Source organism: Mustelus asterias, chromosome 2, assembly GCF_964213995.1.
Source record: "Mustelus asterias chromosome 2, sMusAst1.hap1.1, whole genome shotgun sequence".
In the NCBI taxonomy this organism is placed as follows: domain Eukaryota; kingdom Metazoa; phylum Chordata; class Chondrichthyes; order Carcharhiniformes; family Triakidae; genus Mustelus; species Mustelus asterias.
The window spans coordinates 159,977,072-159,990,801 of record NC_135802.1 but is presented as its reverse complement, the minus strand read 5'-3'; the positions used below and the strand labels follow the sequence as shown (position 1 = coordinate 159,990,801).

The following is a 13,730-nucleotide window of genomic DNA, read 5'->3' as shown; positions in this document are numbered from 1 at the left end:
AGATGGACGTTCCGCCTCGTACTAATTAAAGGGCCGTCACTTGAAAATTTACAGTGGGTTGAGAAGGCTAAGTGGAAATGGGCTGCCATACGCTGCCCCCCCACCCCCCCCCCACCCCCAATCCCCAACCCCCTACCTTTACGCTGGGGTGTGGAGAGCTCAGTTTCAGTGTATATTCTAGCCCAAGTCTCCAGGCTCCTGGATTACTAGCCCTGTAATTACTAACCCTTGTCACAATATTTTCATCCCCCCAGGTAATATCAGTGGTGATGGTCACTGAAAGTGAAGATAGCGCAGCACCCTGGCATAAACGGCCGGAGAATTCTGGCCACTATGCTCAGCAGGAGGAGAGGGATTGGGGGTGGTGGGAAGGGGGGGGGGGGGGGGCACGGGGTGGGGAGCGGGTGTGGGTGGCTTGCAGTGTTCACTCAACCCATCATCCAGTGGCCAATGGACCACTCGATTTCTGGGATGCTTTCCAATGCCTTGCCTCATGTGTTCCTGAGGAAATTCGATGCTGTGCAAAAGGACCTAAAATAACCGGGAGAAAAACTAACTTAAATAAATAAACGGGTGGTGTGAAGGGGGAAGAGAATAACATTGCCTCTCTTCAGCAACAGATTAGTAAACAGACTTGTTGTTCGGCGATTCTGACTGCCAGATGGTGCATTTACATCGCTGTTAAGATTCATGCTTTGTTGCACAGTAATTGACAGATCTAACATTTTATTTTTAAAATTCACCAAACTAAATGCTTCTGACACAGGGAAACTTGCTGTGTTTGACAGCAGAACATTTTAATGTTACAATTACATCATTTTCTCATTGGATAACTCATTTTGCTTTCATTGCTGCAGTTATATCATTTTCTGCGCGGCTTGTACGATTGTGGGATGAAGGCTCGTCTCCTGCTCTCTTCAGATCCCCATCAGCAGATGCCAGGTCAAGGGCGGCACGGTGGCACAGTGGTTAGCACTGCTGCCTCACAGCGCCAGGAACCCGAGTTCGATTCCTGGCTTGGGTCACTATCTGTGTGGAGTTTGCACTTTCTCCCCGTGTCTGTGTGGGTTTCCTCCGGGTGCTCCGGTTTCCTCTCACAGTCTGAAAGACATGCTGGTTAGGTGCATTGGCCATGCTCAATTCTCACTTAGTTCCTGAACCGGAGTGTGGTGGTTAGGGGATTTTCACAGTAACTTCATTGCAGTGTTAATGTAAGCCTAAATAAACTAATAAACACTAATAAATAAATGTAAGCCTAAATAAACTAATAAACACTAATAAATAAACTTAAAGCCCAAGATGGGGTGCAATGCTTTATTGTGTCAGCTTGGATCTTGTTTGTCTCTTGAGGGGACCTTGAATTGGATTCAATTGGATTTTGAATTTGGTTTTTGGAGAAAACAAGGAATGGATTTGGGTTTGCCTGGTCCACTCTGAGCATTGGCTTTGTAACTTTAAGGATGGAGTTAAAAATAAAAATAAATCTGTTCTTATCAGTAAAAAAAACAGCACACGGACTTCAGCGGTCCTAGAAGGCAGTTCACACTATTCTCAAGGGCAGCGTTGGGAGAGGTAATAAATGCTGGCTTAGCCAGTGAAGCCACATCCTGTGAAAGAATAAAATAAATTCCGTTATTGGGTAAGTCCCATTAGAGTGGAAAATAACTAAACGTGCGGATTATAGGCTGTCCACGGTGAGGCCACAACCTGTGTGTTTGATAGGATTGGTGGTAATGATAGAGTACTTGGGTCACTGCTCATCGATTTAACTCAGCAAGATGTGATCTATAAGTCTGAGGGAAGTGAACTGATTGCGTGCTGTGCTGGAATACGTTCAAATCATCCAGTACAGGGCTGCTGGATAGCAGTAGCAGTAGAATAGCAATAGAAATGAGACCTCTGCAAATTCTTACCATCTGGAACTCCACTCATGGGTTGAAAGTCGAGGGGAACATGTATGTGTTTGATGAAAAGGAGACGATTTTCAGAATCCTCTGGTCTCATTGGAGAATTTAGAATTCTCGAATGGAGAATTTAGCGCTCAGCCAAATCTCCATTCATTGCAGCGGGACTGGAGAATCTGGTCACAGAATTCTGGCCCAATACAAATGGAATGTGGCGGCTATTTCTGCATATGAAACACTCTTTAACTTTGCGAGTGCAAGGGCTGGAAAGAGAGAGATACTTTGACAAAGGGTCATCTGGACTCAAAACGTCAGCTCTTTTCTCTCCTTATAGATGCTGCCAAACCTGCTGAGATTTTCCAGCATTTTCTCTCTTTGGGGTGCAATCCTTGCCTTCCTTCGGTCCGCTTTGTGAGAACTTATTCAGGTGGGAGGATTGCAGTTGGGAGCCCCACGACCTTCCCGGTTAAGTCTGTGGTAGGGAGGCCCATGAATTACCTTCCTGCCTGCTGACAATCCTGTTTTTGCAGGTACCGACCCAACAGCAGGCTGGCGGTTCCACAGATGGGGAACATGACAAGTATTCAAAGAAACTCAGTGCTTCCTTGATCTGGCATCAGGAAAGGGGAGGCCTGCTGAGAGCCATGTCTCCCCGCACTCCCACCCCACCCCCCCCCACCACTTGCTACTGATCCCTTGTTGACACTCACCAAATGACGCTCCCCCAATCCACCCTGCGGCCTGAAATCCAGCAGCGATCTAAGGCCCCAGGAGGAAGGAGGCGGGGGGGAGTGATGGGTTTGGTGATAATGTGATACTGACCCTAGTGGTGCTGCCATTCAATAAAGAACGGCTGGTCTCTGATAGGCCAGCTGCTCTTGTAGGTGGGACCTGGGGTCAGTCAGGGGTGGGTTTTTACGACAATCATTTCATGGTTATCATTAGACTTTTAATTCCATTAAAAAAAAAATTGAATTCAAATTTCACCATCAGCCGTGGTGGGATTCGAGCCCGGGTCCCCAGAGCATTACTCTGGGTCTCTGGATAACTAGTCCAGTGACAATACCACCGCACCACCGCCTCCCCAATCTGGACAGCAATTGCCAATTTTGGTAATTGGGAAATAAAGTAACTTGGTGCTGACACCAGAGTAATTGACTGTGTTTCTCTGTTTTATATTCCTAATCTGTCATTACTCTCTGCTCTCTTTTCTTTCTCTGGTTGATCAATTTCCTTCCAGGCAAACCCCCGAAGAAACAAGTTTCCAATCAAAGTCTCATGTTGCCATAATTTACTGCTTTGCAGTTGATCTCACTTGACTGAGCCCTCTGATTCAGTCAAAGATTCAGATGGCTTTTTAGGTTAAATGGGTGTTGTTGACAGTGAAAACTCATTAGGCTAATTTGGAGGGGTTAAAGCGAAATCTATTTGGCAAATGCAGGTACATGTTGCTGCGTGTATTATCAATCCACTGAGGGAGTGCTGCACTGTCAGAGGAGGCTGGCTTGCAGAGGATGTTAAACTGAAGCCCCATCTGTCCTCTTGGATGGAGTTCAAGTGATCCCATGCTTACACCCGCGGTTCCCCCGGTGTAAGCATGATTTGCAAATGTGTGTGACTGATTCTGTCCAAGAAAATAAAAATTCAAGGTTTCCTTGGTGAGAATAGGGGCATTTCTCTGTTTTATCTTGAGCTGTTTTGATGTGGCTTGTTATAAAATAGAAGCTGTCTTTCCTGATTTTTGATTTGATTTATCATTGTCACATATATTGGGATACAGTGAAAAGTATTGTTTCTTGCGCACTATACAGACAAAAACATACCCTTCATAGAGCACATAAGGGAGAAGGAAAGGAGAGGGTGCAGAATATAGTGTTGCAGTTACAGATAGGGTGTAGAGAAAGATCAGCTTGATGTATGATAGGTCCATTCAAAAGTCTGATGGCAGCAGGGAAGAAGCTGTTCTTGAGTTGGTTGGTATGTGACCCCAGACTTTTGTATCTTTTTCCCGAAGGAAGAAGGTGGAAGAGAGAATGTTCGGGTGCGTGGGGTCCTTGATTGTGCTGGCTGCTTTTTCGAGGCAGCTGGAAGTGTGGATGGAGTCAATGGATGGGGGGGGGCCGGTTTGCATGATGGACTGGGCTACGTTCACAACCCTTTGTAGTTTCTTGCGTTCTTGGTCAGAGCAGGAACCACACTAACTTCATACTTGATAAGCGATACTTCAGAAAGGTTCCGGGGCAAATTGCCTGCGGCAGGTCAGGTTGATTGCTCGACCAATCTATGGCGGCTTTCCATGTGGAAGTTAAATTATGTATGCTCATAGATTTTTAGTGAAAAGAAGCCCATTTAAAATAGCCAGTGTTCCGATCCATTTAGATAGGAGCTGAAGGTATAAAGCTTTGCATTGCTCAGGAGATCATTGTGGCCCACTAATTGATAGCCGTAATGGAGAGTAAAGGGTTAACATCAGAAGCATACATGATGCTGATGTAACAACAATGTCAGATCACATGACTAAGAAGTAAGGGAGACCTAGAAGGAAGAGTTCCTAGTGTGTAAATACGAGCTGGAAATTAAGAGCAATGGGCGGCACGGTAGCACAGTGGTTAGCACTGCTGCTTCACAGCTCCAGGGACCTGGGTTCGATCCCCGGCTTGGATCACTGTCTGTGTGGAGTTTGCACATTCTCCTCGTGTCTGCGTGGGTTTCCTCCGGGTGCTCCGGTTTCCTCCCACAGTCCAAAGATGTGCGGGTTAGGTTGATTGGCCATGCTAAAAATTGCCCTTCGTGTCCTGAGATGCATAGGTTAGAGGGATTAGTGGGTAAATATGTGGGGGTAGGGCCTGGGTGGGATTGTGGTCGGTGCAGACTCGATGGGCCGAATGGCCTCTTTCTGTACTGTAGGGTTTCTATGAACTTCTATTCTATGAGCAATGGTTTTAAGAGACTGCAGACTTGAGCAACACACATTGAGAGAATAGGCAACATCCAAAACCCCCCTCCAGACCCCACACAGTGAAACAGTCGTCATTGTGGGTGCTCTGTGAATGATCTGAAAGGATCAAGTCAGGTAAGCAGCAGCTCGTTGTGCAGACTGCAATTTGTTTCAAGTTGCTCAGTCTTTGTTTTATTACAATATCATTATAAGGCAAGTAAGTTGTGTTTCCTTTTTTGTAAATGCCACCATGTCGTGAGCGCCCAAGCCTGGCCCACTCAGCACACAATCATGGGGGGAGTTTTAACCTTACTTGCTGGCCATCCACAGGAACAGGTGGAACACTGATTTGACACTTGCCCAACTTTAACCCATTCCATCAGTGCTGATTCTGACTGATTGGGGCAATGTTGGTTTTACTGCACCCCCCCCATCCCAATTCCACCCCCCCTCTCCGCCACCTTGACTTTACTCTCCATTGAAGTCAATCAGTAATATTGGGAAGGTGTAAAATCAGCATTCCCCTTGATCCCGTACGTAATAACTGGAGGCAACTCGATGTGGCTCCGGCGACCAAGGTTTTATTAACTAATACAGATAATAAAGTTAAGGGTCTGGCAGAAGACTCTTGCACAAGTCTACGCTCTTCTCCCTGGCTCCAGCTGAAGGTCCTCCTCCTCCTAAGGAGGATTAAGAAGATTACGTTTCTCTACACCCTAGCTATGACTGTAACACTACATTCTGCACTCTCTCCTTTCCTTCTCTATGAACGGTATGCTTTGTCTGTATAGCGCGCAAGAAACAATACTTTTCACCGCATACTAATACATGTGACAATAATAAATCAAATCAAATCCTAGGACGTGTGCCCTTACTCCTGATTGGCCTGGCTTCCCACGTGGCCTCTCCATAGGCTCCAGCCCGAGCACATGACCCTCAAGGGATCGCCCCTTAAAGGGGCCATGTTACCACACTGTAGGATTCCCACCTGGGCAGTTGGGATAAAATTGTCCCCTCCCTCCCCACCCCCACCCCCCAGCTATACTCCGCCATGAACCTGCAGAATTTTCAGTACAACAGTGTAGTTGCGTGTGATTGGAAATGCACTGTTGTAACTTCCAGCTTGTCATGAAATCCAAGTTATGAAACAGCAGGAACCTGTGTAGGAATAAAAGAAAGATTTGCATTTACATAGCACATTTCGCAACCACGCAACATCTCAAAGCACACTTCAGCTAATGAAGCACTTTTGAAATAGAGTCACTGTTGCGATATGGGAAATATAGCAGTCAATATGCACGCAACAAGATTCCACAAACAACAATGTGATAATGACCAGATAATCTGATCTTGTGATGTTTATTGAGGGATAAATATTGGCCAGGGCACTGGGGAGAACTCGGCTGCTCTTGTTCAGAATTATACCATGGGATCTTTTATGTCCACCTGAGAGAGCAGACGGGCCTAGGCTTAATGCATCATCCAAAAGCTGGCACCTCCAACTGTGCAGCACTCCCTCAGTGCTCTCGTGGACATGTCAGTCTTTGAATTGCGTGTTCGAGTCTCTGGTGTGGAACTTGAATCCACAACCTACTGACTTCAGAAAACCAACTGAGTCACAGCTGACAGTATAAATTGTGTTTATTGGAAATAAACTCAGCAGTATTGAAGTGCATTTGTGGAAACAGTTTTATTTAAATTTTGGAAATAAAAAAAAGATTAATTATGTTATCAGCAAATTTCCGTTTTATTCAGAGTGCTTTTATCAATATATGCAAACAGCAACAGATATTTGGACCCACAGTCCGAAAGACGTGCTGGTTAGATGCTTTGGACATGCTAAATTCTCCCTCAGTGTACCCGAACAGGTGCCAGAGTGTGGCAGCTAGGGGATTTTCGTAGTAACTTCATTCCATTGTTAATGTAAGCCTACTTGTGACACGAATAAATAAATAAAAGAAATTCAAAGCCTTATGTGGAATTTATATTACATTGGTAACACTTACTGAAAGTCATGTTTGTATTTGATCAATTTATTTTTACATGAAAGTACAGGAGATAGAATAGTACAGGAGAGTACAGGGATGAGATAGAGAATCTGGTGAACCGGTGCAGCAACAATAATCACGCCCTCAACGTCAACAAAACGAAGGAGATTGTCATCGACTTCAGGAAGCATAAAGGAGAACATGCCCCTGTCTACATCAACAGGGACGAAGTAGAAAGGGTCGAGAGCTTCAAGTTTTTAGGTGTCCAGATCACCAACAACCTGTCCTGGTCCGCCCCATGCCGACACTATAGTTAAGAAAGCTCACCAACGTCTCTACTTTCTCAGAAGACTGAGGAAATTTGGCATGTCCGCTACGACTTTCACCAACTTTTACAGATGCACCACAGAAAGCATTCTTTCTGGTTGTATCACAGCTTGGTATGGCTCCTGCTCTGCCCAAGACCTCAAGGAACTACAAAAGGTCGTCAATGTAGCCCAATCCATCACGCAAACCAGCCTCCCATCCATTGACTCTGTCTACACTTCCCGCTGCCTCAGCAAAGCAGCCAGCATAATTAAGGACCCCGGACATTCTCTCTTCCACCTTCTTCTGTTGGGAAAAGGTACAAAAGTCTGAGGTCACGTACCAACCGACTCAAGAACAACTTCTTCCCTGCTGCCATCAGACTCTTGAATGGACTTACCTTGCATTAATGTGGGCAACACTGACATGGCATTTATTGCTCATTACTAATTGGCTCCTTGAGAAAGTGGTGGTGAGCTGCCTTCTTGAACCACTGCAGTCCCCATGATGTAGTTACACCCACAGTGCTGTTAGGGAGGGAGTTCCAGGATTTTGACCCAGTGACAGCGAAGGAATGACCAATATATTTCAAAGTCATAATGGTGAGCGATTTGGAGAGGAACTTGTCAGGTGGTGTGTTCCCAGGTATCTGCTATGCTTGTCCTTCTAGATGGTAGATGTTGCAGGTTTGGAAAGTGCTGTCGAAGGGCATAAATTGGGATTCAGCAAAGTCTAAAGTGTTTTGTTTCTCCTGTATTATTAATGAAAACACCCTTTTTGGTCATGAATAGTGTATTAAAATTGATGTAACTGTAACCATAATCAAATATAGGAAACTGCCTCTGAACTTATTATTGATCACGTATAGTTTATTCAAGTGACTAAGCAATAATAAGCCCATGTTACATTGATTTACAGAGAATATACAAGGAAACTGGCTGTTTGACACAACCAGCCTGTATTAGTGTTAATCCTTCAGAGAAGCAGTCGATCTTTCTGTTCACATATCTCCTTTATCCCCTTTCCTTCAACCAGTTATCTAACGTATTCTTAAATGTTGACATGGATTCTGCTTCTGTCACTAACTCCGATAGTCATCAGTTCCACAGGCTCACAACACACTCTCTCCGTGAAAAAAGGGTTAGCCCTGAACTCTGAACCTCCTGTGTTTAATTCTGTATCGACATCCCCTTGTTCGAGACTCCTGAATTACTGCTATCAACTTTGTCTTATTGCTCTCTTAATTTTAAACAACTCCTGTTCAATCACCCCATAGTCTTGATAAAACAGAAAATGCTGGAAAGACTCAGCAGGTTCATAGAAATCATAGAAACCCTACAGCACAGAAAGAGGCCATTCGGCCCATCGAGTCTGCACCGACCACAATCCCACCCAGGCCCTACCCCCATATCCACCCACTAATCCCTCTAACCTATGCATCTCAGGACACTAAGGGCAATTTTAGCATGGCCAATCAACCTAACCTGCACATCTTTGGACTGTGGGAGGAAACCGGAGCACCCGGAGGAAACCCACGCAGACACGAGGAGAATGTGCAAACTCCACACAGACAGTGACTCAAGCCGGGATTTGAAACCAGGACCCTGGAGCTGTGAAGCAGCAGTGCTAACCACTGTGCTACCGTGCTGCCCCTTGGATGGCGTCTGAGGAGATAGCAACAGAGTGAACGTTTCAAATCTGTGTGACACTTCTTCAGGCAGTGTTGTGGTGAACAAAGAAAGCTGGAAATGCTCAGCAGATCAGGGAACATATTTTCAATCAACATTTTGAAACCATAGCATCCCTACTGTACCGAAGAGGCCACTCGGCCCACTAAGTCTTCTCTGACTCTCTGTCAGACCCAGGCCCTCACGCTCACATATCCCTGTAATCCCACACATTATGTGGAGATGCCGGCGTTGGACTGGGGTAAACGCAGTAAGGAGTCTAACAACACCAGGTTAAAATCCAACAGGTACCCTGTTGGACTTTAACCTGGTGTTGTTAGACTCCTTACTGTGTTTATCCCACACATTTACCATGGCTAATCCCATCTAACCGGCACATCTTCGGACACTAAGAGGCAATTTAGCCTGGCCAATCCACCTAACCTGCGCATCTTTGGACTGTGGGAGGAAACCGGAGCACCCGGAGGAAACCCACGCAGACACAGGGAGAATGTGCAGACTCCGCACAGTCATCTGAGACCGGAATTGAACTGGCTTCCCTGGAGCTGTGAGGCAGCAGTGCTAACCACTGTGCCACCGTCCTGCCCTGAAATATAGCCATCTGTTTAGTTATAGTTTAACTTAGAAAATAGAACTGCTCTGAATAGAATATGACTGATCCATTCTAATCAGAACCATTATGGATCATTAAGCAGCGTAATATATGGATATGAAATGAATTGGAGGCTTAAGTAGTAATCCTATCATACAAGCAATAAAGTTAATAAGTGTATCATAAGCTTTATAGACTTTTCAGCTCAATGTGCACTTGTTATGTTAATCAGGGTGGTTTTTTTAGTTTTTAAAAAAAGTTTATTTATTATTGTCACAAGTAGGCTTAAATTAACACTACAATGACGTTACTGTGAAAATCCCCTAGTCACCACACTCTGGCGCCTGTTCGGGTACACTGAGGGAGAATTTAGCATGGCCAATACAATTAACTAGCACGTTGTTCGGACTGTGGGAGGAAACTGGAACACCCGGAGGAAACCTATGCAGGCACGGGGAGAACATGCAGGCTCTGCAGAGACAGTCACCCAAGCCGGGAATCGAACCCAGGTCCCTGGCGCTGTGAGGCAACAGTGCCAACCACTGTGCCACCTTTATAATTAGAAAGAAATATACAAGATTTGCAAATGAATAGCAGTTGTGTGTGGTGGTCAGCGTATAAGTTTGGATATTCCAGTGTGAATTCAGACAACAACAGTGTAGGTGGCATCACAGTTACAGCAAAAATGCACCCAGGTTCAGGTACTGAATGACTTAACATGAGAATCAAGCCAAGAGAATCTTCATGGAGAAGATGAGATGGACTGAGCACTTTTCAGGACATAAGTGATGGCCTTAGCCCTGTTGATGTGTTTGCGCAGAATGATCTGATCAAGGTAGCTATTATCCTGCAGGAAGTCTTTGATGGTGAGTAAATGGCTTGGGCCCTATTTACAGGATTGCCAAATCTTATAGTATATGGAATTCCAATGTGTATATTGGCTTGTGGTAGAGCGTGAGAGAACGTTCTGGCAGATTTCTCAACTAGGCTGTCAAGGAAGGAGAGTTTGTTCGACTGCTCTATTGCAAAAGAAAATTTGAGTGCAGGAAAATACAAACAATGCTTGGCAGTTAACTGCCAGTCACCATCAACTGGTGCATTCTTCATGGTAACACCTCGTCCACTTGTCAACCAATCAGCATTCTCTTCTCATATAGTATAAATTATTGTTTTCCCATTGTATTGACTTTCTTGCAAAGCATCCTGATGAGTGCCAGATGAAAAACTTTGACAAATTTCTTTTTCAGCAATACCCAAATCCTGCACTGCCAAATGACTACATGTAAAAACCTGCCCATCTCTGAATAAGGGGAGATGATGGCCTAGCGGTATTATCGCTAGACTATTAATCCAGAAACTCAGTTAATGTTCTGGGGACCTGGGTTCAAATCCTGCCACGGCAGCTGATGGAATTTGAATTCAATAAAAAATATCTGGAATTAAGAATCTACTGATGACCATCAAACATTGATTGTCAGGAAAAACCCATCTGGTTCACTAATGTCCTTTAGGGAAGGAAATCTGCCATCCTTACTGGTCTGGCCTACATGTGACTCCAGACCCACAGCAATGTGGTTGAGTCTCAACTGCCCTTGGAGGCAACTAGGGATGGACAATAAATGCTGGACAGTCAGTGACGCCCATGTCCCACAAAAAAATAATTATTTCCCCTAATTAATCATTCATTTTTTTTTATTCCTGGTTTGTAGGAAAGTGTTAAAGGAGATATCTGTTGGAGATCTGGAACCCAATGATACGGTGCAGGCCAGTCTGGAGGCACAGCTGCTGTCTAAGCTTGATCATCCAGCAATTGTCAAATTCTACAACAGCTTCGTGGAACAGTGCAGTTTCTGCATTATCACTGAGTACTGTGAGGTGAGTCATTAATGAATCAGTGGACTGAAAAGAATTCTATTCTTTTGTTGAGGTTGACTTTATTTAGAAAAACAAATCTGTTGGCCCATTCAAAGTGGCCTATTCCTTTCTATAGTTTTGATTTGATTTATTATTGTCACATGTATTGGGATACAGTGAAAAGTGTTGTTTTTTGCGCGCGTTACAGACAAAGCATACCGTACATAGAGGACATACTGAGAAGGAAAGGAGAGGGTGCAGAATGTAGTGTTAAAGGCTCAGCTAGGGTGTAGAGAAAGATCAATTTAATATAAAGTAGGTCCATTCAAAAGTCTGGTGGCAGCATTCTTGCGTTGGTTGGTATCTCAAACTCAGACCCCTAGTTCTGGACTCTCCCACCATTGGGAATATTCTTTCTGAATCCACCCTGTCTAACCCTGTTAGAATTTTATAAGTTTCTATGAGATCCCCTCTCACTCTTTTAAACTCCAGTGAATATAATCCTAACCGACTTAGTTTCTCCTCATATGACAGACCTGCCATCTCAGGAATCAGCCTGGTAAACTTTTGCTGTACTCCCTCTATAGCAAGGGCATCCTTCCTCAGATAAGGACACTAAAACTGCTCACAATACTCCAGATGTGGCCTCACCAATGCCCTATACAGTTGCAGCAAAACATCCCTATCCCTGTACTCAAATCCTCTCGCTATGAAGGCCAAGATACCATTTGCCTTCTTTACTGCCTGTTATATCTGCGCGCTTACTTCCAGCGACTGACGCACGAGGACACCAAGGCCTCGCTGAATATCCATCTCTCCCAATTTACACCCAATTCAAGTAATAATCTGTCTTCCTATTATTGGTACCAAAGTTTGCAGAGAATGTGTCTCTGAGTCATTTCCAGCAAATATAAATGAGCCACGTTATAAACTTGACTGATTTTATTAAATTGGTTGTTAGTGTAACTATCAACACACTTAGGATTGACCAGTCAGTGCTGCTGAATTGCAGAATCACATTTAACAGCAGACACAGCACGGTGGCACAGTAGTTAGCATTGCTGCCTCACAGCACCAGGGACCTGGGTTCGATTCCTGGCTTGGGTCACTGTCTGTGTGGAGTTTACATGTTCTCCCCGTGTCTGCATGGGTTTCCTCTGGGTGCTCTGGTTTCCTCCCACAGTCTGAAAGACGTGTTGGTTAGGTGCAGTGGCCGTGCTAAATTCTCCCTCAGTGTACCCCGAACAGGCGACTAGGGGATTTTCACAGTAATTTCATTGTAGTGTTAATGTAAGCCTACTTGTACCTCATAAATAAACTTTACATTTTGGTTTTGGTTTTGCAAATGTGGCCTTGTGGACTTGTACAACACCTCCACTACTTGTTTCACATGATTCAAACAATAGAATCATCAAATGTTTGGACACTAAGGGAATTGAGAGGCGTGTTGAATAATGGTGTTGAGGCAAACGATAGGATGTGATTTCATTATACGCTGGAGCAGACTCGAGTAGCGGTATGGTCTACTCCTGCTCCAATTTCTTGTGTCATGTTCTCAGATGACATTTTATATTCACACAGGAAAATAATTATTCTGCTCGCTGACCAATAAAATCTGTTGAATATGGTGCTCCAACACCTCAAAACCCAATTACCTTTTTTTCTAATGAATGATTGCATTCCCACACAGCGGGGAGATTTCTTCATCTCGTTTTGCCTTTCACACAGGTTTCAGTTACTATATAAAGGGAGGCAATTTTCACAGTAAATAAATGGAAAGATTGTAAATGCAGCCAGATCTGGGCTTTTACCAGTGAGAATAATGCAAAGAGTCGGATAAAGCTATTCCTCCACCACCTCTCCCAGAAAAACAGCATCATTGATTTGTCAGGATTCATTTCCTGCGGGGATTTTTTCCGTGTCACTGTGGAATGCCCATGATAAGGAAGTTCTGACTGTGGCCTTATTTGTTGCATGTGTGTTGCCATGATCAGAAACGGCAAGATTTATCATCAATAAACTTCACTGACCTGGCTATAATGAGATTTGAATAGAATGAGCTGAAATAGTTTTAGATTGTTCCCCGTTGAGACCGAAATATATTTCCATCTTTCTTGGTGTTCAGGCAAATGTCATTTACACCTATATTCTCAGTTATTAGCCAGAGAGTCATGGAGATTGATTTAATTCCTGCGCATGGACCTGTCTCAGTTCCATTTCACTGGCTGTTTTGAAAGTGGATATTGTTTTTTTTATTAAAAGTTTGGTACCATCCAAGGCTGTAACTTCGGGGTTATTTTATTTTATTTTACAACCTTTCCGCCCCGATGTTCCTTTACTTTGAGTCTTGGGATTGTCAGTGTGTAAAGAGCTTACTGGACTGGTTTCGGTGGTATGGTATGGATTTTCCCAGCTGTTGAAAGTTCAGTTGCCCTTGCAGCAGCGGTAACATCTGGTTTT

The 13,730-nt window shown here is 44.3% G+C and overlaps 1 protein-coding gene across 1 annotated transcript in view; it reads left to right on the top strand.

The window, feature by feature from the left end:
- The window catches only part of nek11 (NIMA-related kinase 11), a 275,408-nt gene that overhangs the window by 65,462 nt on the left and 196,216 nt on the right, over positions 1 to 13,730 (top strand). Inside the window, exon 2 of the mRNA XM_078200740.1 lies at positions 11,126 to 11,291. Within this exon, the coding sequence (XP_078056866.1) occupies positions 11,126 to 11,291 (166 nt within the window). The remainder of the gene's footprint in view (positions 1 to 11,125; positions 11,292 to 13,730) is intronic.